General features: G+C 38.1%; 1 protein-coding gene and 1 non-coding gene across 4 annotated transcripts in view; both read right to left on the reverse strand.

Moving 5' to 3' along the window:
* The window catches only part of Dip2b (disco interacting protein 2 homolog B), a 244,093-nt gene that overhangs the window by 4,648 nt on the left and 212,013 nt on the right, over window positions 1-27,432 (reverse strand). For all 3 annotated transcript variants that reach the window (XM_026407027.2, XM_026407025.2, XM_026407026.2), the window contains 11 exons: window positions 26,776-26,897; window positions 14,867-14,978; window positions 12,564-12,673; window positions 11,966-12,096; window positions 9,468-9,636; window positions 8,523-8,693; window positions 6,757-6,818; window positions 5,855-5,912; window positions 4,056-4,130; window positions 2,624-2,801; window positions 1,694-1,817 (listed from right to left, as the gene is read on the reverse strand). In XM_026407027.2, coding sequence (XP_026262812.2) covers window positions 1,694-1,817; window positions 2,624-2,801; window positions 4,056-4,130; window positions 5,855-5,912; window positions 6,757-6,818; window positions 8,523-8,693; window positions 9,468-9,636; window positions 11,966-12,096; window positions 12,564-12,673; window positions 14,867-14,978; window positions 26,776-26,897 — 1,312 coding nt within the window. The remainder of the gene's footprint in view (window positions 1-1,693; window positions 1,818-2,623; window positions 2,802-4,055; window positions 4,131-5,854; window positions 5,913-6,756; window positions 6,819-8,522; window positions 8,694-9,467; window positions 9,637-11,965; window positions 12,097-12,563; window positions 12,674-14,866; window positions 14,979-26,775; window positions 26,898-27,432) is intronic.
* Window positions 10,699-10,802, reverse strand: LOC113195525 (small nucleolar RNA U13). The gene has a single exon (XR_003302416.1). It is a non-coding gene; the product is annotated as a small nucleolar RNA U13 (small nucleolar RNA).

Here is a 27,432-nt window from a genome sequence, read left to right on the forward strand (position 1 = left end):
CTTATTTTATTTTTATGTGGTGCTGAGGATCAAACCCAGTGCCTCGCGCATGCCAGATGAGTGCGCTACCACTTGAGCCCCATCTAAGATAATATTCTTAAACTGAACATGAAGAGAGCCTGTCTGACCTCAAATGAGCTAATAAGTGTCCCACACAAGTGTTCCCTATGTGTAAAAGTGCTGTAAGATACAGTGGAGACATTAACTCCTTTTAGTGGAATTACTAAGTTAGAACATATGATCTGACTTGTTTATACAGAGTTAAACTTTTAAAAAGAGGTTCAGATCATTAAGGAAAACTAAACGCAATTATCTGGTTGCAATAAAAGCCAACCATCTAAAATCTGAATGCAGCCATGGCATACAGTTTCTATGCATACTTTCCACATAGCTTTCCACATACTTTTTTGTTGAAAAACATTCTTGCCTTGGTCAGAGTGTCATTCAGGTCTTATTCTGGGGAGAGATTCTGACAAGACATCTTTAGAAAAAGTAGTACATGGAAAGCATGAACCACCATCAGAAAAACTGACTATTTAGGGCTGGGGATGTGGCTCAAGCGGTAGCGCGCTCGCCTGGCATGCGTGCGGCCCGGGTTCGATCCTCAGCACCACATACAAAGATGTTGTGTCCGCTGAAAACTAAAAAAAATAAATATTAAAAAATTCTCTGTCTCTCTCTCTCTCTCTTTAAAAAAAAAAAAAGAAAAAGAAAAACTGGCTATTTAGCAGGGGAAAAAACTGGTGAAGGATGCAGACTTTTAAATGAGTAGAAAAGACAGTGGATGGGTTCTGTATAGTGAAGGTAAAAACCACAGGGTTTTCATTTTAAGGAATTTTAAGTCATTATGAGGTAGGATGATCTTTTTCAGGAAAAACAGGGGTAATTCCTGCTGTGAGAGGGGAATTGGATGAGAAAATAACACTGATTCTTTTACTTTGCTCCCCACTAACAATTTAAGAACAAAAGCTGATTTGACCCTGCTGGTAATTAGAGGTGGAAGAAAGTATTTTACTGATGAAGAAAGCAATATGGAGAGTGGAGTCTGCAGGCCTGTAATCCCAGCTATTCAGGAAGCTGAGACAGTATGATTTCAAGTTCAAGGCCAGCCTCAGCAATTCAGTGAGACCCTATCTCAAAAAACAAAAAAGACTGGGGATGTAGCTCAGTAGTAAAGTGACCCTGGATTTAATTCCCAGTAACCCCCAACCCAACACAAAAAGTCTTTTGACCTTAAAGTCATGATTCTTCCCACCATACTACACCAACTTCCTAGAGGCAGATGATCTGCTAGTCCCTTCTAATTAAAAGCTTATTCTTTCAAAAGGACTCAATTTGGGCTGGGAATATAGCTCAGTTGGTAGAGTGCTTGCCTTGAAAGCACAAGGACCTGGGTTTAATCCCCAGCACCACAAAAATACATAAATAAATAAGAATTTTTAAAAAGACTCAGTTCCACAGTGTTCCATAGAATAAACTTCAGTGTTCCCTGGTATCTCTGTAGCCTTCTCTGGCTCCTGTGAATAGGCTTTGCCAAGGCAGACCATTCATCCAAGACAAAAGTCAATTTATTTTTCTTAACTTGCCATGGAGTTCTATCTGTAGGTAGGTGTTTGTAATGAATGGCTGACTAACCTGATTAGTTTTTAATCACTACTAAAGCTGAGGCAGAGAACAGTGTGGGGAAAGTTACCATTCAGCAATGCTCCTGTGGACTCGAGACACTGAGGTCTCAATATCAATTGGGTGGTATCGTAATCCTCGCAGCTCCAGTGTTTCATCCAAAGCTCCCACCACATATAATGCGTCATGACGCTCTGACAAAAAGAACATACATATGGTTCAGACAAATGCTGAATGCAACATAATGTTGGAGTTAAAAGCACAGGGTGCATATGTGCTCTTTTGAAAAATGATGGACCCTGCTTGGTGTGGAACAATTGCAAGAAGCTAAGGAGGAATGGTAAGGTCCAATTTAGACCTTTAAAGTGCAGCAAGTTATCTATGTCAGTTCTTCAGTGTGTGGTACAGTTAGTGTTGGGTACTTTCAAGTGGCTTTTAATGCCAGCCAGGAAGAAAGGTTAAAACTGGACAGCAGAGAACACATGTTGATCAACAGGGCAGGGGGTGGAGGAAATGCTACATGAGAGCCTTCAAACCACAGGCTTATATACAACATGATAAGCAAACTGACTCCCTAGAATTACCACCCTCACCCCATCCCCAGGATTAGGGCTGTTCTTTCAAGTCCCCAAACTGTGTACAGGGTCGAGAGACAGGTAACACCTGTCCCGGGAGCTTGTTAAGGGTTTGGAATCAGCCCTATAGGGCTGAGAAGTCTCATTTTGCCTTGGGTATTTACTCATGTTCAGGTCCATCTCTACAGCTGTCCAGTACTACTAATACTCGGTTCCAGGAAGCTCATGCAATTCCCCTGAGTGCTCCCTTCCCAGACACTTCAGAGAGCAGTGTTACCTCAAATGAATAAATTCATATAAATTCACTTATGGGTTCAAGAGGCATTGACGGGGACAATTAAATACACTTCATACTACTCAGACAGGTGGAAGGAAGCCAGCCAATGAAACAACTCAAATGGGGAAAAGTGAGTGGTGGAAGATACCTCCAGTGGCTGCTGTGAGCTCAGTTCTGCGGACAAACCCAAGGTATCCTGTCCGAGCCCAGAGTGTCTGAGCAGCATCCCCAAAGCTGAGGCGAGTGTTGAAATGATCAGCTTGAAGAGTCTCACTATCATAGATGGTGTAGTAGCCACTAGCTGTATGGGGACTATTCACCCAGATCTACAAGAAAAGGGCAGTGGTCACATTTCAACAGGAATAGACAACTATATCAATTCAATTTTTCTAGGACAGATTTTTGTGATTTTGCAAAATCTCATTTTCATATTAGTAACACAATTGCAGTAATAAGGGCAGTTGGCAAACAATATATGCCTGATTTCTGATGATCCTGACATATAGGATGTGACAATATAGGTCACACTATTATTATCCCCGTGTTACAGATGAAAAAACAAGGAGTTGAGTAATTTACCTAAGAGGAAAAACTAGAGTTGGCTGGTACTGGGGGCTGCACTGCCTCTCTGGCTCACTTCTCACATGCTTCCAGAGTACCACAACTGTACCAAGCAGCCATCGCTGTGCTTCTGGTATAACTATGGTACAAAGCCCTCAGGGAGATACCACAGGACATTGTGAACAGCAAAAGCTGACAACCATGATAATAATAGCTGCTATTATTTATTGAGAATTATGAGATAGACACTTTTTGCATTAACTATCATGATTCTCCTTTGTTATTGAGGTAAGTTGTTTATAAATGGGGGAGAGACCCAGAGAGAACTAACTCGCTCAGTGTTGAAAAGCATAACTGGTGAAGCCCAGCTCATCTGGCTTCTGCAGTTACAAGACTCTTTCCACTAAACTATAAGATCAAACATTAGTGTCCCTCAAAGTTTTGGGGGGAAGAAAAGTGTTTTTGAATATTTTTATTAAAACACTAAAATGGATATATTTTAGAATACAACACTTGCATACATTTTTTAACTTTATATATGTGGCTCCTTTCATTTCCAGCCTTTAATACGTGGGAACAAATAGGATTTGCAATTTCCTTTCTAGCTAATAGAATGACAGTGGACAGATCTGGGATAACATCTAGTTTGGGAACCTAAATTTTCCCTCCCCCTCTTCCTCCTTCCACCTCCTTCCTCCTCCCCCCCCCTCCTCCTCTTCCTCTCTCTCTCTCTCTCTCTCTCTCCCCCTCCCTCCCTCCCCCCCCACTAGAAATTGAACCCAGGGCTTTGCACATAACTAGACAAAGTATTTTACAATGAGCTATATCCCTAGCCCTAAATCTTCACTAGATCTCATCTCAATCTCCCCTCTCTGTTTACTTCAGACTCCTGGCTTATAGAAAATGAACTATTCACAATGAAGGAAGTTAAGTCCACAGTTTCACTAGCTTTTAGAAACGTGAACTCTAAAGTCTTTTGCTACTGACTTTCCAGAGTAAAAAATAAAAGGAATACCTACCTCACCCAGGTGAGAGTCTCCAACAGGCCCTTTGGTCTCAGGATTAACAATAACCACTTTCACTCCAGGTAAAATCTAAGAATCAAAGGGAAAATACAAACATTGGGTTTGAGTAAATCTAATGACCCCTAGGAAATGTGCCATGACCTGCTGGTGATGTGGGAGTGGCAAAAATAGGAGAAGCTGATGGAAGTAACCATCACTGAAGTACCTGACCTGAGGGGTTAACTGGGGACATCCTCTGTTTTGCTCCAACTGAATCTTCCTCAGCTCAGGTGAGACCAGAAGTCTAATAAGATTTACCCTCAAAAATAAAACAGAGAGGGGCTGGGGTTGTGGCTCATAGTTAGAGTGTTCACCTAGCGTGGGTAAGGCTTTGGGTTTGATCCTCAGCACCACATAAAAATAAATAAAAATAAAGGCATTGTGTCCACCTACAACTAAAAAAATAGTAAAAAATCTTATATAAAAAATAAATTAAGACAGGGAACCAGTCTACTATCTCTTTAGAGGAATGAGAAACTGCTGACCAGGACCACCAACAAGATTCTGTAGAATAACTTAAGCATATAACCTCCCTTTTTCATGATCTGTCTAGTTCACAGGAAGGACAGTATAAACCCCGTAAAACAGAAACTCTAAGAGCAGGGAGGGATAGTCTGAGAGACTCCACTGCAGCCATCAGCTAGGGCTACAGTGAGGGGAACTGCATGAGTAAGAGAGGACAGCATGAGGTCAGTTTTACAGAGGAACAAAAAGACATCCATGTTCCTGGAATTATGAAAGAGATCCTTACGTGCCGGGGATCTTCCGCAAGACAAAAAGGAAGAAACAGGGGCCGGCTAAAAGAATGGCTCAGAGCTTACCAAAAGAAAGATCTCTCTGGTCACCTGTTCCTGCCCTCTTGAATCTCTTTTCTTATTTTTTTTTTTAATATTTGTTTAATTTGTCAATGGACCTTTATTTTACTTATTTATATATGGTGCTGAGAATCAAATCCAGTGCCTCACATGCTAGGCAAGCGCTCTACCACTGAGCCACAACCCCATTCTTCAATCTCTTTTTTTGTGTTGGCTTTCTATAGTCTGAAGTTACTCCAGAAACCCTACTATGATTATTTGGACTCAAATATCTAAAACCTTGAGGAAGGAAGAGAAGAAAACTACTCTCTTTAACCTGGGCCGGGACCTGCACTCATTCTTGTTCCAGTGGCATGCTTAACTCTGGACTGTGGCAAACACAGATTTGATGAGGCAATACTGACCCCATGCCATTGTGAGAGTTCACAGGGGCAGAGAGAAATCAGAGTCAGCTCCCATGGGACTGACACATCATACAGAGCGAGCCCCTAGTGAACAAAACTGTCTTCCACGTATAAATTCTCACTTTAACCAAGAAACCTTACCCTATGGGGTGCACACTCCAGTATGTTTAATCTCTTCTCCACTCTGACTTTTCTTTCAACTTTAATATTTATAAAGAAGACCTGGCTGTTTTTAAGCTTTGTTCTTCTATCCACCTTGTATATAATGAACATTCCATTTTGCTGGTTTGCCAATAAAAATAACATTTCCACTGGATTTTTAAAAAATTTATGTAAAGTCAGAAGGTCCAGCATCCTTGTTTATGTACCCATGTGAGTTTCAAAGTATTAGCTAAGATGAAACTGTCGGAATTATTTGCAGATTTCAAATAAGTCTTGCCTTTGATACAAGTATTTCACTTGGCTTCAAGTCTCTTTAGAGTGACCCACCTTGTCACAAGGCCCACCATCTCAACAATTTAGCAGGAGAAAGTACCTTTCCAGACTCTGAGAGCAGCAGACTCTGGGGAGCACCCCGTTCCACAAGACGAACCCTGCAGAGGAACAGTGGTTAATGTATTCAAGCATCTCTAAAAAATGATTTTACTGTATCTACTACCTTCCCATGACCCCTCATTGGTCTCTCCTCCTTCAAGTGCAGGGTTTCTCTAACTCAGCACTACTGACATTCTGGTTCACATAATTTTTGTTGCAGGGTGTTTAACAACAATCCCTGGCCTCTACCCACTAGATGTCAGTAGCAACCCTTTTCTTGACAACCCAAAACATCTCCAGACACTGTCAAATGTCCTTGGGGTGAGGGGCAAATCTCCTAGGGTAAGAATGCTGCCTAAGAGAGGCCTGCCACCTGTGCAGGTTGGGTCCTTGCCTGAGACACACCAGGGAACATGCACCAGTGGGGCCTGGGAAAAGGTCTAGGAGTCCTGTCCAGTGCTCACCTTGAGACAGAACTAAAATTTCCTTATACAGTGAGTAGAAGATGGCAGGTCTTCACCCATGGGGTTCAGGTAAAGTCTTGTTTCAAAAACCCAACTCTGCCTCATTTATCATGCCTATCCTATCTTTTTTATTTTTAGACTTTCAGAGGAAAGAGACTATACATTTTAGTTTAATTTATATCAGTCACAAAGTATTTTTACACAGGCAAAAAGCATTACATTTTAATATTAAAGAATAGTGCAACCACTGTGAGAATTAAAGCTTTTTTTTTATAAATGAAAATCTTACTGTGAATAAATAATAAAAATGAATTTCTTCCCATGCTGCTACTGGGAGATACAAATATAAAAGGAAAGAAGGGAAATGCTGGCTTTGAGGATCATAATTCTTTGTGTTCTTTCCCTATTAGATTTCCTAAGAATAATCAATCCTACGTACCTGTCATGTCTTAACGATTTCAGATCTACATATACAGTAGTTGGATCAGGCCCTGAGGTTCCCTAAAGAAAAACAAATCAATGCAGTTTATTTAAAATTTAAATGAGCCACCTTTTCCTTACTTCACATTTCCAAATCAAGAAATAGGTAATCAAAAACAGAAAGAAAAGAAATAGATAATTCAGCCATATGCACAAAACACCCCCTCTATTTTATTATTTACATATATGTGTAAAATTAAAAAGCAAAATTTTATATATAGAAAATAAAAAGCAAATTATGTGGGTGCATATATATGTTTTATATATCTATAATTTGTTCTTTTTTTAATTTTATTTTTTGACATGCTGGGAATTGAACCCAGAGTCTTGTACATGTTAGGCACGCACTCTTTATTTAAATATTTTTTGCAATACTGGGTACTGACCCCAGGGTTGCTCAGTCACATGAAATCCTTAGCTTCTCTCTTTATTCCATTTCTTTATTGGTGCATTATAATAATGGGATTCATTGTTGTATATTTGTACATGCACATGATATAACCATATAATTTGGGCAATATCATTTATTCCCTAGTATTTCCCTTTTTCCTCATCCTCCTCCCTCCCTCCTCAGCTCTCCCACATTTTTAAAAATTTTCTCATTAGCTGCGGAAGCTGGCCTTGAACTTATGATCCTCCTACCTCAGCCTTCCAAGTCACTGGGATTTACAGGTCTGCACTACCACTCCTGGTCGTCCACTCTATTTTAAAAGCTACTTTCTCTTCAACCAAGTGAGGCAGGGTGGAAAAGACTACTTCCTGAAGTTTTTTTTTCCCTTTCCTTCCCTAGGAGGCCTCCTGCCCTCCCTTCACCACAGATTATAGCAGAACTGAAACATTATCAAGCTGAGGAGGATTTCCACCCCTGGGCTCCAAGCAGGAATGAGAGAAGCCACCATCCCATGGATTTTCAAAATCAATACTGCCACAGCTGATAGTAAGGGTCCTCGGTGGGGCTGCAAGGTGAAAGCACCATGATGTTTCCTGAAAGTCACATGACTACAGTCAGAGAAAACCCAAAAGTATCCATCTGCATATCCCTTTTACTCTCATTCTTGTCCATGCCTATATTTGCCTTTTTAGCCTCCAAATTGCATAAAATCAGTTTTGGTCCCTTTTCTATGATTCACCCCCAAGAACAACATGGCAAAGTTGCCATCTGACTGAAAAGGAGAATACTGGCTTATTTGTGTTTTGTTTTCAATGGGGGAAAAGTGCAAAATATGGAGAAGACAGATAAATAAAATCCAAATAGGACTGAGAGTTTCTTGATTCATCATCACAGACCACATCACTACTACCAAGAGTAAGCATTTACACTGGTGCCCGTCTGCCAGGCCCACTCTAAATGCTCTGACCTACTAACCCTTTGATTCTGCAAAAACCTTGTGAAGTATGAGATTGTTGTTTTATTTTACAAAGAGAAAAATGAAACAAAGAGAGGGCAAAATAAAAAGCCCAAAGTCCAACAGCAAGTGAGCTGAACTAGGGCTCAAGCTTAGCAGTCTGCCTTATGCTTGGGGCACCTCACATTCCTTCTTTGTTTGCTAGCATACTAGATTTTTTTTTTTTAATTTTAGCTTTTAGTAGGACACAATATCTTTATTTTATTTATTTATTTTTATGTGGTGCTGAGGATCGAACCCAGGGCCTCGTACATGCTAGGCGAGCGCTCTGCCGCTGAGCCACAACCTCAGTCCCTAGCATACTAGATTTTGACCTCACCTGTAAACATATTGCTACATTGACTCTTGATCCAAAAGTGGTACTGACGGCTCGAGGGGACAGACCAATGTCTTTAAAGAGCTTGGAGAAGGACTGCTGGAGGGCAATGCGGGGGCGCTCCTCTGCCACCACCACACAGGTCCGGATGCAGGAGAGGTTAATCCCCCTTGTCTGTAAGATACCCATGCCATAAGCTGAGTTAGTAGGATCAGAAGAGAACTGAATAGGTAGAATCACTGCTCTCTCTTTGGTCAGGAAAATCCGAGGAACTATTTTCTTGGCCCATACACACAGAAAAAAAAAACAGCTTTTAGAAAAGAAGAAAATACAAACATTCCATTAAAATCATTACTCACATGTAAATCTGCTCATTCTCTATTTCTTTCCTCTTTTATCTAAAAATCTTAGACTTTTCAGTAATACATTCTATCTTTTCTCATTTTTGAACCTTAGATTTCTTCCTATTTTCTGGGACTAAGAGAAAAATAAATCTAGAACTTTGGATATCTAACCTTTTGTCTCTTTTTCATTCTTGAAGTTATACTTCTCAAAGAAAATTCAGTATTTTCCAACTTTCTCATATGACAGAAATATAATCACTGTATACACACATAAATGAGCTACCTTTAGCTGCGGGACAGTCTCCAATCTCTCATATTCTGAGGTTTTAAATTCTATTGGGAAAATTCTATGGGAGGTCATAGTTCCCTTTTATCTTTCAATCAGTTTTGCCTTCTCCACAGAGACCCACATTAGACTCTGAAAGTATACACTAAATTAGGAAGTAAGAAGGGTTAAACTTCTTAAAGTTTACAAAATATCCATTAATTGTCTGGCTAGAAACAGGTAAATATGTCTGCTAACCCTTACTCTGGTATTAGCATGCCCTGGCCCCTTATTTTAAAAATCTCTTAAAACTGGTTACTTGTGGTAGTTACTTCTTACCTTTAGCACCTCCACTTGGTTTCCCAATCCTTTAGTGCAAAGCTCCATTACTGAGTAGGAGCAGAAAGTGTCCCTTATTTTGTATTGGTTGACAGTAGTGAGCCAGAGAAAAAGGTTATTTTCTAACTCCATAGGAGGAATTAAGATGGATTGGTGACCTGAATAGACACTGTAATGAAGAAAGGCAAAAGCTGATATTATCAATTCATCCTAAGATGTTTCAAAATGTCATAAACTTGGCAAATATTTAATAAGTGGGAAGGATAATAGAGGGGTCGCATTAGATTGAAGATCTAAGAATCAACCTTATTCCCTTGCAATTCACAAGATACAGTAATCATAAAATAAAGCAGACTATAATAGGTGTGATAACAGATGTGAATAAAGGGCACAGAGTTCACAAAATAAAGAACAATTCATTCACGCTAAGAAAGCTGGGGCAGAGGTGGTAGGGTTCACTGAGTAGGTAGCACTAGAGCTGGGGCTTAAAGGAGTAGGAATTTGAGTGGCTGGGAGTGAGTGAGAACAGGGGCAGTATATTTCATGCAGAAAAAAAGCATATGCAAAGGCAAAGAAATATGGAGTATGTAAAGCTGTCAGAAATTGCATTCTAGTCAGGCACAGTGCTGCACACCTATAATCCCAATGACTCAGGAGGCTGAGGCAGGAGAATTCCAAGTTCAAAGCTAGACTTGGCAAGTAACTTAGTGAGACCTTGTCTCAAAATAAAAAATTAATTTTTATTAATGGAAATGTGGCTCGGCGGTTAAGTGCCCCTGGGTTCAATCCGCATACCACAAACAAAAGAAAAAAAAGAAATAGCATTCTAGGGAAATCCTAGAGCACAGGGTACAAGGGGAAAGTGAGGCCAAAAGAGCAGGGGCCAAACTATAAAAGAGCTTAACTGTCTTATGATGAAAGTCAGTCTTTACTTTTAAAAGTGTGGCTTTAAGTTGGGGCAAAACCAGCAACTCGGGAGTAGGGATGGGAGACTTGAACCATTGAAATTGAGAGACAGAAGTAGTTACAGCAATAGTGAAGGTAAAGGATAATGTGGGCCTGAACCCTGACATTGAAGTCAGAATAAAAGAAAGGAATGGCAGAGTCACATATCATATATATAATCTAGATCAGAATCACTAGGAGCTTAGGAATCCTGCATTTTTGTGATTGCTACCTCTAGAGACTGAAGTTATTAGGTCTGGGTAATCCTTATTAATTATTTTTTCCACAACAGATAGGGAATATGCCAATGTCATAACTAGATTTGAGGGAGGCATATCTCAAACAATGGTGTGAAAACCCAGTCATCACAATTATGAGCCACAAAAGGAGCTGTTTTTAATTCTGAAAGACCCAGAAATAATAATAAAAATAACACTAATAATAATAATAATAATAGTCATTCTTATTATTTTTGTGTGTGTTGGGGTATACTGGGGATTGAATCCAGTTGTGACCCACTGAGCCATTCTCAGCCTTTTTATATTTTTTATTTTGAGACAGGGTTTCACTAAGTTGCTGAGGAAGGCTTCAAATCTGTGATTCTCCTGCCTCAGCTTCCTGAGATGCTGGGATTACAAGTATGTGCCAGTGCTACACACAAAGGCACAGGAATAACTGAGCCAAAGGAAAGAATATTTCATTAGATGTGAGGCATAAAGATATAGAAGTTGAAAATAATGCTCAAGTTCCTATTTTGGGCACCATAGTAGACAAACCTACCCTAACAAAGATGGGCATGTAGAAGGAGAATGTTACAGGCATTTTTGAAGATTCATAATGTCAACCCAGAAGGTGAAGATGCAGGTCTGAGATAAGGTTTTCTGGGCAGATGGTGGAAGATGGGACCTGCTATTTCTCAAGAAGCAATCTGCCCAGGGCAAACATGCCACTTTCCAGCCACATGCTGTCATCCTATCCCATCATATTCCTTCCTGCCAAGCTTAGGGGGTATATTCTGGCTGTCAAAACATGTCATATTTCATCCAAGAGTCATCCTTTTATTTGGCTCTGTTTCTAAAACAAGAATTGCAGGATGGAGCAGAGAACAGGTAACGAGATCACTGCCATTTTGTACGAGGCAAAAATCTAACAGAAGTTGTTGGACTCAGTGGTGCATGCCTGTAATTCCAGCAACTAGGAAAGCTGAAGCAGGAGGATTACAAGTCAAAGCCAACCTGGGTAACTTGGAAAGACCCTGTCTCAAAATAAAAAATAAAAAGGACTGGGGATGTAGCTCGGTGGTAGAGCACTTGTCTAGCACGTGCGAGGCCCTGATGTGTCAATTCCCAATACTAAAACAAACTAATAGAACGGAAAGGGGAAAATACAAACAAAACTAAACAAACGTCAGATACAGAAAAGGTGCATAAATTCTAGAAACATCAGCATTTTACTGAAACATTATAGAATTTAGGGGAGCAAAAGAAAGAAGAAGATTGTTATATTCCAAGTATACCCCATACATTCTATTTCTTTGGCTTTTTCATCCCTACCTGCAGAGACACCAGAGTGCAAAGCCAAGTCCACAGTAAGGGTCAAGGCAGATGGCGATCTGCCGAGAAGAATACAACTCACACTGGAGCTTGATGGCTCTACAAAGAGCATTAACTGCAGAGTGGGACATCTGCAAAGTAAGGAACATGGAATAGGATGGAACTGGCATCCCACAGGCAGAGACACAGCTTTGAAAAGTTTAAATTCCCCAAACTCATCAAATGATCTATTTTTTATTTCCTTAAAGTTTAACCTAAATCTAAATTAGACATCACATTTCTATTCAATAGTTAATACTGCATTTTATATGTGAACTTACAACTGCTTACTGACTTTAATGAGGAATCTGATTATTTGTTAGGATCTATGCTAGGTTCAGACACTTCAAAATCCAAATTCCTTGAGATAATGTTTTCCGGAAGAGCCGATGCTTTTATTTAAATATAGAAGGGACCCTTGATCCTCCACCTACTGGCCTCTGGTTCTACCAGTTGGCCTCTACATCTAAAGTCTCTGGGACAGTGGTCATCTCTTTTTCTGTGGTCTGGCATATCATCAGACTTTGATGAGTGACTGAATACACCCAAATAATTTTACCTTCACTCCTGTAAGCATGCCAGTTGTGGAGACACTAAAATCAAGATATGCCAACATCTCAGGTGTAGGTGGTTTATACAGCTGAGGTAACCTTTTCCTGGGTAAATCATCTGCAATGAAAAGAAAAACCATCAATCAGACATGCTGGAACATGAAAACTATTGCTCTTCAACTGGTTTTCTGTGGCTTTGCTATGGTTGAATTTTGCTTCTGGAATTTGAAAAGCCCGGGCTTCTCATTTTTAACCAAGCCTCTCTGAGACAGGTTGGGGTTGAGGACAACATTAGACAATCTAAATACAACAAGTAAATCTACATCAGGTCAATTTATTTAACAGAAGTTTAGTAAGAAGCATACTGCTGTGTTCAAATCCTGGTTCTATTTTTCTCAGCTATGTGGCCTTTGTGTCTGTTTTCCTCTTCTTTAAATGAACAACTGTTAGGAAGTTAATTCACACAAAACACATTAAAGACAACAAATGACTGAGTGCATGCTCAAAAAGCATTAGTTGTTGATATGCTGGTTTCCAATTAAAGTTCATTATTTACAATTTAGTGCATGTTCTATTAATCACGGGAAGATTTAAAAGTTGGACGGTTTTCCTCCAAGTTTACCTGGAAGACTTTAAGACTGGTAATTTAGAATTGGTAATTTTTTTCTCATTTATGATAATTCCCCCATTTTATGAGTATGTCAACCCCAAGGATGTCTGTGACCCAACCATTCAATGTCCATGTCCTAAAAGAAAAAATCCTGAGTTTTAAATCTCCATGTCATGGGTGCCCATTTCTGGTCAGACCAAAAACTTTCTCTATCCATCACCTTTGACCTACCATTTTGTAAGGTTGAGTCACTCATGACCATTCATGTACCTAAAAGAAACCTTGTCTGTACCCACAGCCCATATTTTAGGTCTTCCTGCAATGTCACTGAGTCCATTACCACAGCACAAAGGTTTGTTATCATTAATAACAACACAAATAATATATACCATTTGGGTTATATACGACTGTGCTTCTGCCTTTGAATAACAAATATAAAATCTAGCTCAGCATCTGGCACACAATAATCACAAATACTATCATCTCTGCATTTAAATCCATATAAATATTGTGGACGTAGATACTATAAAGTACTTTATGAAAACGGGGTAGGAGGAAATTAATGGTTAAGAGGTGGGCAATAAGCCAAACTGGCCAGGTCTGCATTTCACTTCTGTAGTTTTCTTAATTTCCCTGTGCTTTGGTTGTCTTATCTTTGAAATGAGGGTAAAAACAGCAGCCACCTAAAAGCCAGGTATGGTAATTCAGAATTGGTAATTTACAGGTGTGTACCTATAAACCCAGGTACTCAGGAGGCTGAGGCAGGAGGATCATAAGTTAAAAGTCAGCCTCAGCAACTTAGCAAGACCCTATCTCAAAGAAAAAAAAAAAAAAAGGCTGGGGATGGAGCTTAGTGGTTAAGTCCCCTGGGCTTACTCCCTGGTACTTAAAACAAACAAACAAATGTAGCAGCCAGCTAAAAGGATTAGAGTAAGGATAAATTTAGGTAATGTGTTAAGTGAATGACACATAAAAAAGGCTCAGTAACAGATGTTATCATTATGATTCTATGCTAGGTATTTTACATCACTCAATCTTTACAACTCCCATTTTATAGTCAGTTCTATCTAGGTTAGTTAAGAATACTCAGAGAGTAGCAAAGACGTGAGAATTTTTAAAGTGGCTGAGTTCAAAACCCATGCTCTTCCCTATTCCACTGATTTTCTATCTATTCCTGGGTCTTACCCCCTTTAATATGAATACCACTTAAAATTCATGCATATTGTGGTTTTCAACCTATTTTCATATTATATCTTATTTGATTTTCTCAATAAATGTGAGTCAAGTAGGGGTAGGCAGTATTTTAGAAAAGAGTAATTTCAAGGTTAGACAGGAAATAATAAAGCTCTAACCAGAAACCAGGTTTTCTGATTCCTTGTACGATATTGTTTCAACTATATCACACCTGAAAATCATGGATCAGATCATCTCACTATTTTACATGGCCATACATGGAAAAATAATGGATCACATCCGGCATAAAAACCTAATGAACTTTCAATGATACCAAGAGTAACTTCTCGGTGCCTGGTTATTACACTGCCGAGTACTTTAGGCTAATTGGATCCTAGGTTTTTGCCTCTATCTTAGCAGATGGAATGTGTGCCATAAAAGCTATGTCAATGTGTTTGGCACAGGATCTAGGAAATCTCAGTAAATGTTCTAGCTCCCATGACAGCTCAGGAGAAATCTCCCTTTTACCTGTGTCAATGATGGCTGGCCAGGTTTTCACATCCACAGCTGCTGCTGCTTCTCGGGACCTTAGTAACCTCATTAGGGTTTGAGTGGTGAGAATACATGCTGCTTTGCTGACCTAGAAAACAAACAGCAATGAGCATCAGGAGGGTTAGCTCTATCTCTGGCTGCTGCTAAAAGCAACTCATACACCATACTAGTCAGGGTAGTATCAGCTTTTCAAAGAATAAAGTCAATATCTTCCTTTTACACTTTGCCCTCTGGAAATATGTAACACTTAATTCTCTCAGAACAGCAGACTTCTTCACAACACAAGCTATTGCTTACAACAGTGATTTCCAAATATTTCATAATTATATTCTCAGTATGGATCCCAGAATCCTGTGATTTTATGAAGACCTGACTAAAATAAGACATGGATTTTATAGTGCTCAGGGAATGAGAGGAGACAGATAAGAATGTCTGGAGTCATTGTGTGCCAGTCTAGTGAAGGGGGAAAGTGACCAGGCTAGAAAGTATGCTGATGTGAGGACACAGATGCAGAGAGACGCTCCCACAGACACTGTCCAGCTATGCACAGAAATGCAAACTGACCTACTTTGCTCAAAAACTGCCTCAATAGAAATAAATTCCCTTCCCTACTTTTCTGACCCACTTTGTAGGATATAACAAGGGCATTCTGTTGAAACAATCTTCAAAATAAAATCATTTGTGGTGAATATGGCTTTTATGCTACAGACTCAAGTTGCTGACAGAGTGGCAGTTCTCAGAGAAACAAATATTAAGTAAATTAGGATTCTACAACCTTTTAGTACCTTGGCCAAGACTGCCTTCTGCTTTAAAGTACATTAGGATATGATGCAATACAGATTTAACTTCAATTTTCATATGTAAAAATTTCTATCAACTTCAGAACAGGATTTGGATGTCATTTTTTTTCCCCATGTGGTGCTAGGGATCCAGCATGTCATACATGCCGTATGAATGTTCTACCACGGAGCAAAACCTCCGAACCAGGACATCTTTTAATACTATACCAAATGAATTTACAAAACTAACCAAATGACCAAATGAAAGTGATCTGCACTTGGGAGGATTTTTTTAACCTTATTTATTTATTTTAATTAGGTATATATGACAGCAGAATGCATTTACCTTTCTATGGTTGTACAAAATATAGCATCACACCATAATGTGCAGTCATATAGGGTAATGATGTCCATCTCATTCCACTGTCTTTCCTGCTCCCATGCATCCTCCCTTGCCTTCCTCCCCTTTGCCCAAAGTTCTTCCACTTTTCCCATGCCTCCCCCATCCCCATTATGGATCTGCACCTACTTATCAGTTTTGTGGGATTGACTTACTTCGCTTAGTATGATATTCTCCAACTCCATCCACTTACCTGCAAATGCCATAATTTTATTCTCTTTTAATGCTGAGTAATATTCTATTGTGTTTATACACCACAGTTTCTTTACCCATTCATCTATTGAAGGGCATCTAGGTTGCTTCCAGTTTAGCTATTGTGAATTGAGCTGCTATGAACATTGATTGATGTGGCTGCATCACTGTAGTATGCTGTTTTTAAGTCCTTTGGGAAATATATATATATCCTGAGGAATGGGATAGCTGGGTTAAATGGTGGTTCCATTTCAAGTTTTCTAAGGAATCTCCATACTGCTTTCCAGATTCTGACTGGAGTGAGATGAAATCTTAAGAGTAGTTTTTATTTGTATTTCTCTAATTACTAGAAATGTTGAATATTTTTTCATATATCTGTTGATTGAATGTATCTTCTTCTGAAAAGTGTCTGTTCAGCTCTTTAGCCCATTTACTGATTGGGTTGTTTGGTTTTTTGGTGTTAAGTATTTTGAGTTCCTTATGTATCCTGGAGATTAGTGCTCTGATGTGTGTGTGGCAAAAATTTGCTCCTAAAATGAAGGCTCTCTGTTCACCTCATTGATTGTTTCTTTTGTTGAGAAGAAGCTTTTTAGTTAAGTCCATCCCATTTACAAATTTTTGATGTTATTTCTTGCACTTTAGTATTCTTGTTAAGGAAGTAAAGCAATATGATGGAGATTTGGGCTGACTTTTTCTTCTATTAGATGCAGGGTCTCTGGTTTAATTCCTAGGTTCCTGATCCACTTTGTGTTGAGTTTTGTGCATGGTGAGAGGGGTTTCATTTCATTTGTTGCATATGAATTTCCAGTTGTCCCAGCACCACTTGTTGAAGAGGCTATCTTTTCTCCAATGTATATTTTTGGTGACTTTGTCTAATATAACTGTAATTATGTGGGTTAGGCTCTCTGTGTCCTGTATTTGTACCAGTGGTCTACCAGTTTATTTTGATGCCAATACCATGCTGTTTTTGTTACTACTGCTCTGTAGTGTAGTTTAAGGTCTGGTATAGTGATGCCTCCTGCTTCACTCTTCTTGCTAAGGACTGCTTTAGCTATCTGGGTCTCCTATTTTTCCAGATGAATTTCATGACTGCTTTTTTTGTTTCTATGAGGAAGGTCATTGGGATTTTGATTGGAATTGCATTAAATCTGTCTAACACTTTTGGTAGTATGGTCATTTTGACAATATTAATTCTGCCTATTCAAGAACAAGGGGAGATCTTTCCATCTTCTAAGGTCTTTTTTAATTTCTATTGTGTTCTGTAGTTTTCATTGTAGAGGTCTTTTGTCTCTTTTATTAGGTTGAGTCCCAAGTATTTTTTTTTTTTTGAGGCTATTGTAAATGGGGTAGTTTTCCTCGTTTCTCTTTCAGAGGATTTGTCACTGATTTATGAGTGTTGATTTTGTATCCTGCTACTTTGCTGAATTCATTTACTAGTTCTAGAAGTTTTCTGGTAGAATTTTTTGGGTCTTCTAGGTATAGAATCATATAATCGGCAAATAGTACTAATTTGAGTTCTTCTTATCTGTATCCCTTTAACTTCTGTTATCTAATTGCTCTGGCCAGTGTTTCAAGAACTATGTTAAACAGAAATGGTGAAAGATAGCTTCCCTGTCTTGTTCCAGTTTTTAGAAAAAAAATGCATTAATTTTTTTCCCCATTTAGAATGATATTGGTCTGGGGCTTAGCACAGATAGATAGCTTTTAAAATGAGACATGTGCCTATTATCCCTAGTTTTTCTAGTGTTTTGAACATGAAGGAGTGCTGTATTTTGTCAAATGCTTTTTCTGTGTGTATGGAAATGATCATATGGTTCTTATCTTTAAGTCTATTGATGTGATGAGTTACATTTATTGATTTCTGTGTGTTGAACCAACCTTGCATCCCTAAGATGAACTCCACTTGAACATGGTGCACTATGTTTTTATATTTGATATGCCAGAATTTTTTTGAGAATTTTTGCATCTATGTTCATTAGAGATATTAGTCTAAAGTTTTCTTTCTTTGATGTGTCTGCCTGGTTTTGGAATCAGGGTGATATTGGCCTCATAGAATGAGTGTGGAAGTGCTCTCTCTTTTTCTATTTCCTGAAATAACTTGAAAAGTATTGGTATTAGTTCTTCTTTAAAGGTCTTGTAGAACTCGGCTATGTCTCCATCTGGTCCTGGGCTTTTCTTGGGTGGTGGGCCTCTAATGACATCTTCTATTTCATCGCTTGAAATTGATCTATTTAAATTGTGTATATCATCCTGATTCAATTTGGGCAAATCATATGACTCTAGAAGTCTGTCAATGTGTTCAATATTTTCTATTTTATTGGAGTATAAGTTTTCAAAATAATTTCTAATTATCTTCTATATTTCTGTAGTATCTGTTGTGATATTTACTTTTTCATCATGTATATTGATAATCTGAATTTTCTCTTTCCTTCTCTTCATTAGCATAGTTAAGGATTTGTCAATATTATTTGTTTTTTCAAAGAACCAACTTTTTGTTTTGTCCATTTTTTCAATTGTTTCTTTTGTTTCAATTTCATTGATTTCAGCTCTGATTTTAATCATTTCCTGTCTTCTACTGCTTTGGTGTTGATTTGTTCTTTCTCTAGGACTTTCAGATATAATGTTAAGTCATTTATTTGTTTATTTTTTTCTTCTTTTAAGGAATGAACTCCATGAAATACTAAGAGGAATGAATTCTATTCCTCTTAGTATTGCCTATATAGTATCCCAGAGATTTTGATACATTGTATTTGTGTTCTCATTCACCTCTAAGAATTTTTTAATTTCTTCGATGTCTTTTTCAACCCATTATTCATTCAATATCATATTATTTATTCTCCAGATATTGGAGTAACTTTTATTTCTTATTTTATCATTGATTTCTAATTTCATTCCATTATGATCTGATAGATTGCAGGTTAGTATCTCTACTTTTTTATATTTGCTAAGAGTTGCTTTGTGGCATAATATATGGTCTATTTTAGAGAAGGATCCATGTGCTGCTGAGAAGAAAGTGAATTGAAGGATGAAATATTCTATATATGTCAATTAAGTCTAAGTTATTAATTGTATTATTGAGTTCTATAGTTTCATTGTTCAGCTTTTGTTTGGACTATCTATCCAGAGGTGAAAGAGGTGTGTTAAAGTCTCCCTGATTTATTATGTTGTGGTCTATTTGACTCTTGCACTTGAGAAGAGTTTGTTTGATGAACGTAGACACTCCATTGTTTGGGGCATATAAATTTTTGTTGTTGTTATTATGTCTTGTTGATGAATGGTTCCCTTAAGCAATATGAAATGTCCTTCTTAATCCCTTTTGATTACGTTGGCTTAAAGTCTAATTTATTTGATGATGATGATGGAAACCCCTGCTTGCTTCTGCAGTCCATGTGAGTGGTATGATTTTTCCCAACCTTTCACCTTTAGTCTGTGGATGTCTTTTCCTATAAAATGAGTTTCTTGGAGGCAGCATATTGTTGTTTGTTTTTTTTTTTAATAAAATCTGCCAGTCTGTCTTTTGATTGGTGAACTTAGGCAATTAACATTCAGGGTGATTATTGATTATTATCATACACATGATTTGTATTGCCATTTTTGTTTATTTTTGGTATTTAACTTGACCTGGTTTCTCCTTTGATTAGTTTTTGCTTTTACCTCCCTTTGCTGATTTTCATTGTTGTTCTGAATATTTTGCTAAGGATGTTTTGTAGTGCAGGCTTTTGAGTTGTAAATTCTTTTAACTTTTGTTTATCATGGAAGGTTTTTACTTCATCATTAAATCTAAAGCTTAATTTTGCTGGATATAAGATTCTTGGTTGGCATCCACTTTCATTCAGAGGTTGATATATGTTGTTCCAGGATCTTCTAGCTTTCAAGATCTGGGTTCAAAAATCTGCACATATTCTAATTGGTTCCTTCCATATGTAATCTGATTCCTTTCTTTTGTGGCTTTTAATATTCTCTCCTTATTCTATATGTTAGGCATTTTCATTATAATGTGCCTTGGTGTAGATCTATTGTGATTTTGTACATTTGGCATAATGTAAGCCTCTTGACTTTGGTTTTCCAATTCATTCTTTATGTTTGGAAATTTTTCTGATATTATTTCATTGAATAGATTGCTCATTCCTTTGGTTTGGAACTCCCTTCCTCTATCCCAATAACTCTTAAATTTGGTGTTTTTATGCTATCCCATATTTCTTGAATGTTCTGCTCATGGTTTCTGACCATTTTTACTGTGTTGTCTACATTCTTTTCAAGATCATATATTTTGTCTTCATTGTTTGAGGTCCTATTTTCCAAGTGGTCTAATCTGTTGGTGATGCTTTCAATTAAACTTTTAATCTGGTTTATTATTTCTTTCATTTCAAGGATTTGTTTCTTTTAAGAACCTCTATCTCCCTATTGAAATAATCTTTTGCTTCCTGTATTTTTTAATGTAGCTAATTGTCAAAATGATCTTTTGCTGCCTGTATTTGCTCTCCTTTGAGGTGAAGGATAATGTTATCACATCCCAATATAAACAGTATACACCCTAAAAACAAATGTTTGTTATTAAGATGTTACAGTTTGGTCATAATGTATAGAAATGGTGAATTCAATCATTATCTACAATACACTCAGTAGGTTTGTAAAAAGATTTACAGTTTCTAATGGTGGACAAAGAACTGAGGGTGAGGAGTAGGATGATATGCTCAGGAGGTGGGAGGTGAGGATACAGGATATATCTTAAGAAGTGTGAAAGAGAAATCCAAAGAAGAAGATTTCATTACTGATGTATAGAAATACATTTGGTTTATGGGTATTGATTTTGTATCCTGCTGAATTCATTAATTAATCCTAGAAGTTTTTTGGATTGAAGACAGTGGAGTACATAAAACAAACACACATGTATATTAAGAAAAATTAAAAAATGTTAAAATAGAAGAAATTGGTGGAATAAAAGGAAAAAAATATATACAACATAGGTATAATATATTATTCAGATGTCCCAGTTCTCAAAATCCTTGGTTTCACATATGTTGGAGATGTGAGGGCAGAAGAATGGCGGGGGGGGGGGGGGCATATCTTGAAGGAAGAAACAGGATTGTTTTTGATTGGAAATCCATATCGTTCCTGCTTCCCTTCTCATCCAATAGGTGGGGTCAGCTGTTGTTAGCTGGTATCTCTGCCCTCAGGATGGTGGGGGAAACCAGGGTGTCACTGTAACGGGGTAGTAGCTGCTGGGAGAGTGGGGGGAGTTAGAAACTGGGTACCTGGCCAGATGGAGTTCCAAACTGGGTGTTGCCTCTGCTGAAGATGGTGATGAAAGTGACCCAAGATGGAGGCTCTTTCAGCAGTGGGCTGTCAGGTTGTGTGTGGGGGAGCCAAGTGACAGTGAGTGGACAATGAGTTCAGAGACAAGCTCTGTGGCTGCAGTGTGTGGCTGTCGGAAGACTTCAGAGCCTGTGTGAGGTTCTTGGGTGCAGGCAGGCTACTACCAGCAGGGAACTATTTCCACTGCTGAAGAGTACCAAGGAGGCGACTGGAAGAGCCTCACGTTGGTAGATGGGGGATCCACGTGGGAGAGTCAGCTGGAGTTCCTGTGTGTGGGAAGCTGCCGGGTGGCCAGCGTGAGAATGGTTTTGGTGATTTCTGCTGGGGTGGGGGGCACAGCTGAAAGTTCTGTGTGGATGTTGATGGTGTCTGCTCGGGTACCTAATTGTGTGGACAAGTAATTGGGAGATCTACTCTGATGCTGTGACCTGGAGCCCTGGACAGGCACAGTGGTTGTGATTCCCATGCAGGAGCAGGAATATCGCTCAGAGAAGCAGTATTCTCACTACTCGAGTCCCAGGTCATGGAGCGACACAGAATATTGACTCCCCCTGGCCTGCCATCATCTCCCTTGACAATATTAATTTTGCCTATCCAAGAGCATGGGAGATCTTTCCATCTTCTAAAGTTTCTTCAATTTCCTTCTTTAGTGTTCTTTAGTTTTCATTGTAGAGGTCTTTCACCTCCTTTGTTGATTCCCAAGCATTTTATTTTTTTTGAGGCTATTATGAATGGGGTAGTTTTCCTAATTTCTCTTTCAAAGGATTCATTACTGATGTATAGAAATGCATTTGGTTTATGGGTACTGATTTTGTATCCTGCTACTTTGCTGAATTCATTAATTAATCCTAGAAGTTTTCTGGTGGAGTTGCCTCTGCTGAAGATCCTCTAAATATAGAATCATGTCGACAGCAAATAATGATAGTTTTGAGCTCTTCTTATCCTATCGGTATCCCTTTAATTTCTTTTGTCTGTCTAATGGCTAGAGTTTCAGGGACTGTGTTGAGTAAAAGTGGTGAAAGAGGGCATTCTTGTCTTGTTCCCATTTTTAGAGGGAATGCTTTCAAATTTTCTCCATTTAAAATGAAGCTGGCCTTGGTTTAGCATATAGCTTTTACAATGTTGAGGTTATGTTGCTACTATCCCTAGTTTTTCTAGTGTTTTGAACATGAAAGGGTGCTGTATTTTGTCAAATGCTTTCTCTGCATCAATTGATATAATCATATGATTTTTATCTTTAAGTCTATTGATGTGTTGAATTATATTTACTGATTTCCATATGTTGAACCAACCTTGCATCCCTGGAATGAACCCTACTTGATCATGGTGCACTATTTTTTAAAGACATTTTTGTATGTGATTTGCCTGAATTTTATTGAGAATATTTGCATCAATGTTCATCAGGGATACTGGTATGAAATTTTCTTTCCTTGATGTGTCTGCCTGATTTTTATTATCAGAATGATACTAGCTTTGTAGAATGAGTTTGTACGGGTTTCTTCCTTTTCTATTTCATGGAGTAATTTGAGGAGTATTGGTATTAATTCTTCTTTGTAGGTTTTATAGAACTCAGCTGTGAATCTGTCTGGTCCTGGGCTTTTCTTGGTTGGTAGGTTTTTTTATGGTGTCTTCTATTTCCTTGCTTGAAATTGATCTGTTTAAATTGTATATGTCCTCTTGACTCAGTTTGGATTGATCATATGCCTCTAGAAATTTGTCAGCATCTTTGAGGTTTATTATTTTACTAGAGTATAAATTTTCAAAATAGTTTCTAATTGTTTTCTGTATTTCAATAGTGTCTTTTGTGATAATTTGTAATTTATTAGAACGGCTAAGGGTTTGTCAATTGTATTTATTTTTTCAAAGAACCAGCTTTTTGTTTTGTCAATTTTTTGAACTATTTCTTTATTTTCAACTTCATTGATTTTTGCTCAGATTTTAATTATTTCATGTCTTCTACTTTTGGAGTTGGTTTGTACTTTTTCTAGGGTTTTGAGGTGTAATGTCAGGTTGTTTGATGACTTTTTCTTCTTTTAACGAATGAACTCCATGCAATAAACTTTCCTCTTAGAACTGCTTTCATAGTGTCCCAGAGATTTTGATAGGTTGTACTGGAGTTCTCATTTGCCTCTAAGAATCTTTTTTTAATCTCCTCCCTGATGTCTTCTGCTATCCATGTGTCATTCAATAGTGTATTGTATAGTCTCCAGGTGTTGGGAGTAGCTTCTCTTTTCTATTATTGATTTCTAATTTCATTCAATTATGGTCTGGTAGAATGCAGGGTACTTTCTCTTTCTCTCTCTCTCTCTCTCTCTCTTGTATTTGCTATGACTTGCTTTGTGGTATAACATATGGTCTATTTTGGAGAAGGATCCATGTGTTGCTGAGAAGAAAGTGTACTTGTTAATTGATGGATGAAATAGTCTATGTGTGTGTTAAGTCCAAATTATTGATTTTATTATTGAGTTCTATAGTTTGTTTAGTTTTTGTTTGGAAGACCTAGCTAGTGGTGAGAACAGGTGTATTAAAGTCACCCAATATTACTGTGTTGTGGTCTGTCTGGTATTTGAGAAGGGTTTGTTTAGTCATTTATGATTGTTATGTCTTATTGATGTATGAATTCCTTAAGCAGTATTAAATATCCTTTTTTATCCCTATTCATTAGCTTTGAAGTCCACTTTATCTGATATGAGGATGGAAACCCTGCTTGTTTACGTGGTCCATTTTCCCACCCTTTCACTTTCAGTCTGTGGATGCCTTTTCCTGTGAGATGAATCTCTTGAAGGCAACATATAGTTGGGTCTTTTTTAATCCAATCTGTCAGTCTGTATCTTTTAATTGATGAGTTTAGGCTATTCACATTCAGGGTAATTATTGAAATATGATTTGTATTCCAGGACATTTTAGTTTATTTTTTGTTTTTAACTTAACTTGGTTTCTCCTTTGATTGGCCTTTCGTTTAGTGTAGTTTTTCCCTTTGCTGATTTTTATTGTTGTTTTTCATTTCCTCCTCCTGGAATATTTTTCTGAGGATAGTCTGTAGTGCGAGCTTTCTCACTATAAATTTCTTTTCGTTTATCAAGAAAGTTTTTTTTAATCTTTTATGTGTCTTTATTTTATTCATTAATAAAATAAAGACACATAATAAAATAAAGATCGAACCCAGTGCCTCACACATATGAGGCAAGTGCTCCACCACTGAGCCACAACCCCAGCCCCATGGAAGGTTTTATTTCATCATCAAATCTGAAGCTTAATTTTGCTGGATATAAGATTCTTGGTTGGCATCCATTTTCTTTCAGAGCTTGGTATATGTTGAGGTTTGGGTTGAAAAATCTGCTGAGATACAAATTGGCCTCCTCCATACGTGATCTGATTACTCTCTCTTGCGGCCTTTACAATTCTATCCTTTTTCTGTATGCTAAGCATTTTCATTATAATGTGCCTTGGTGTACAACTGTTGTCGTTTTGTATATTTGGTGTCCTGTAAGCCTCTTGTATTTGTATTCTTCATGTTTGGTAAATTTTCTGAAATTATCTCATTGAAGAGATTGTGCATTCCTTTAGTTTGAATCTCTGTGCCTTCCTGTATCTCAATAACTCTTAGATTTGGTCTTTTGATGCTATCCCATAATTCTTGGATGTTCTTTTCATGATTTCTTACCATCTTCACTGTGTGGTCAACTTTTTTCCAGATTGTATACTTTGTCTTCATTATCTGATGTTTTGACTTCCAAGTGATCTAGTCTGTTGGTGATGCTTTCTATTGAGTTTTTTATTTGGTTTATTGTTTCTTTCATTTCAAGTATTTGTGATTTTTTTCAGAATCTTTCTTTCTTTTTTTTTAAATTGTTTTTTAGTTGTAGATGGTCACAATACCTTTATTTATTTTTATGTGGTCCTAAGGATCGAACCCAGTGCCTCACCTGTGCAAGGCAAGCGCTCTACCACTGAGCCCCAGCCCTAGCCCCTTTGACTCACTCTTGAAGTAATCTTTTGCTACCTGTATTTGGTCCCTTATCTCTGTGTTGGTGTGATCAATTTTTGCCTGTATTTGTTCATTTAGGTCATTCTTTTAAATTTTTTTTTAAAAATGGACACAAATATCTTTATTTATTTTATTTATTTTTATGTGGTGCTGAGGATCGAACCCAGGGCCTCACATGTGCAAGGCAAGTGCTCTGCCACTAAGCCATAACCCCAGCCCCCATTTAGGTCATTCTTTAATTCACAGATCATTCTGACCTCCTTTTCTGTCATTTCATCAACTGCACTGTCCATGGATTCTTTTATTATAATATCCTGGTTTGACTGGGGCACGTTTTTCCATTGTTTTTTCATGTTGTCTATGAGTCTTCCTTTCTTGCAGTGTGGATCTGAGGTATTAACAGTTTCTACTCTATAATCTTATAGTATCTGTGCAGATTATCTGTACCTCACCTTGTTATAGGGCTTCTAGTCCCTGCAGGTGACCCACGATGGATGCTACTGCAACTATAGGTAGTGGTGGCAATAGCAGGGTGGGTATCCCAAGATGGATGCAACCTCTTTCAGAAATGGAGCTGAAAGGGTAGGCCTTACAATGGCCTGGGCTGCCTGTTCTGAGATGCAGCTGCTTCTAGACCCTATCTGTTGTCATAAGGAGAAGGCTACTATGTGGGGAGGGCTATGACAATGGCTGCAGTGTCCCATGATGGAAGTGGGTTAGTCCTGGGCTCCCATGGACTCCTGGGCAGGTCAGCAGAGCTGGCCCCATGTGGGGGCCTGAGTTCTGGCATGGGTCTGCCAGTCAGTGGGGTGGACTGGACCTAGCCTGGGCCTGGGCTCCTACATAGGTCCACTTGGGAGGATTTTTGAGTTTGGCAAGTTACACTTGGTTACTGTGCAGAAATGTCAAACAGACAACATGTTTTAAGCAGGGTGGACACAAATTTTACAGAGAATTGCTAATGAGAACTTCACCTCCTTAATGTTCATGATTAATGGCCATAATTCTATATTTCACCAAAAACAACTTTCCTACACAGTTCCTTCACTGAATAATGATGATTACTTTGGAGACTAAAAAAAGGAGATTGTTTTTAGGAGAAAATTTTCACTTCCTGGACCAACAAAACTGGAAAATTAGTAAGGATCCTTCGTTGTTTAAGTCTCGATCTTAGGATATGAAGACAATGCAAGATACAGTTGGTACTTACATCAACAATCATGCGAACAGTGGGCAATGTTGCAGTAAGGTTCTGAGCATGAGGGGGTCGGACAGTCACAGGTATACACCCTGCATACAGACACCCATAGAATGCAGCAATTAACTCGATGCCTGCAAGACAGAGGATCCTGTCAGGAGAGCCATTTAATCAACTACTATCACTAAGAAACTAAATGTGGATATTCCAAAATCATGTGCCAGCTGGGTTATTCAGATTAGAACTTAATAATATAAATTTCTTCTGTCAGTGCCTTAAGAACAAACTGAAGGCAAAGCAGCATATAGAACAACTTAAAAGAGAAGCCAAGAACAGATAACAAGGAAGATATCAGAAGTAAACCCTTGAAAGATACTTGAAGCATGTTCATATTGTTACTTGACATTACTTATTACAGAAATTGAAGAGTTTTAACTAAGAAGATAAAATAGGAAATGAAGAAATGAGGAACATTTAAATTTTATAAAAATATTAGAAGGCTGATATAGGAAGAGTAATTGGACTTCTTAATTGTTGTTTACTCAATTTGTGTATTTTAGGGATGCAAAATGTGGCTCAATTTGAAGACTCTGGGCGAGAGGTCTCCTTAGGATGTGCTCTAGTCTGTTGCTGAATCATTAATTGATAGTTGGAAGACAACTATACGGG

This window comes from Urocitellus parryii, chromosome 5 (genome assembly GCF_045843805.1).
Source record: "Urocitellus parryii isolate mUroPar1 chromosome 5, mUroPar1.hap1, whole genome shotgun sequence".
In the NCBI taxonomy this organism is placed as follows: Eukaryota; Metazoa; Chordata; class Mammalia; order Rodentia; family Sciuridae; genus Urocitellus; species Urocitellus parryii.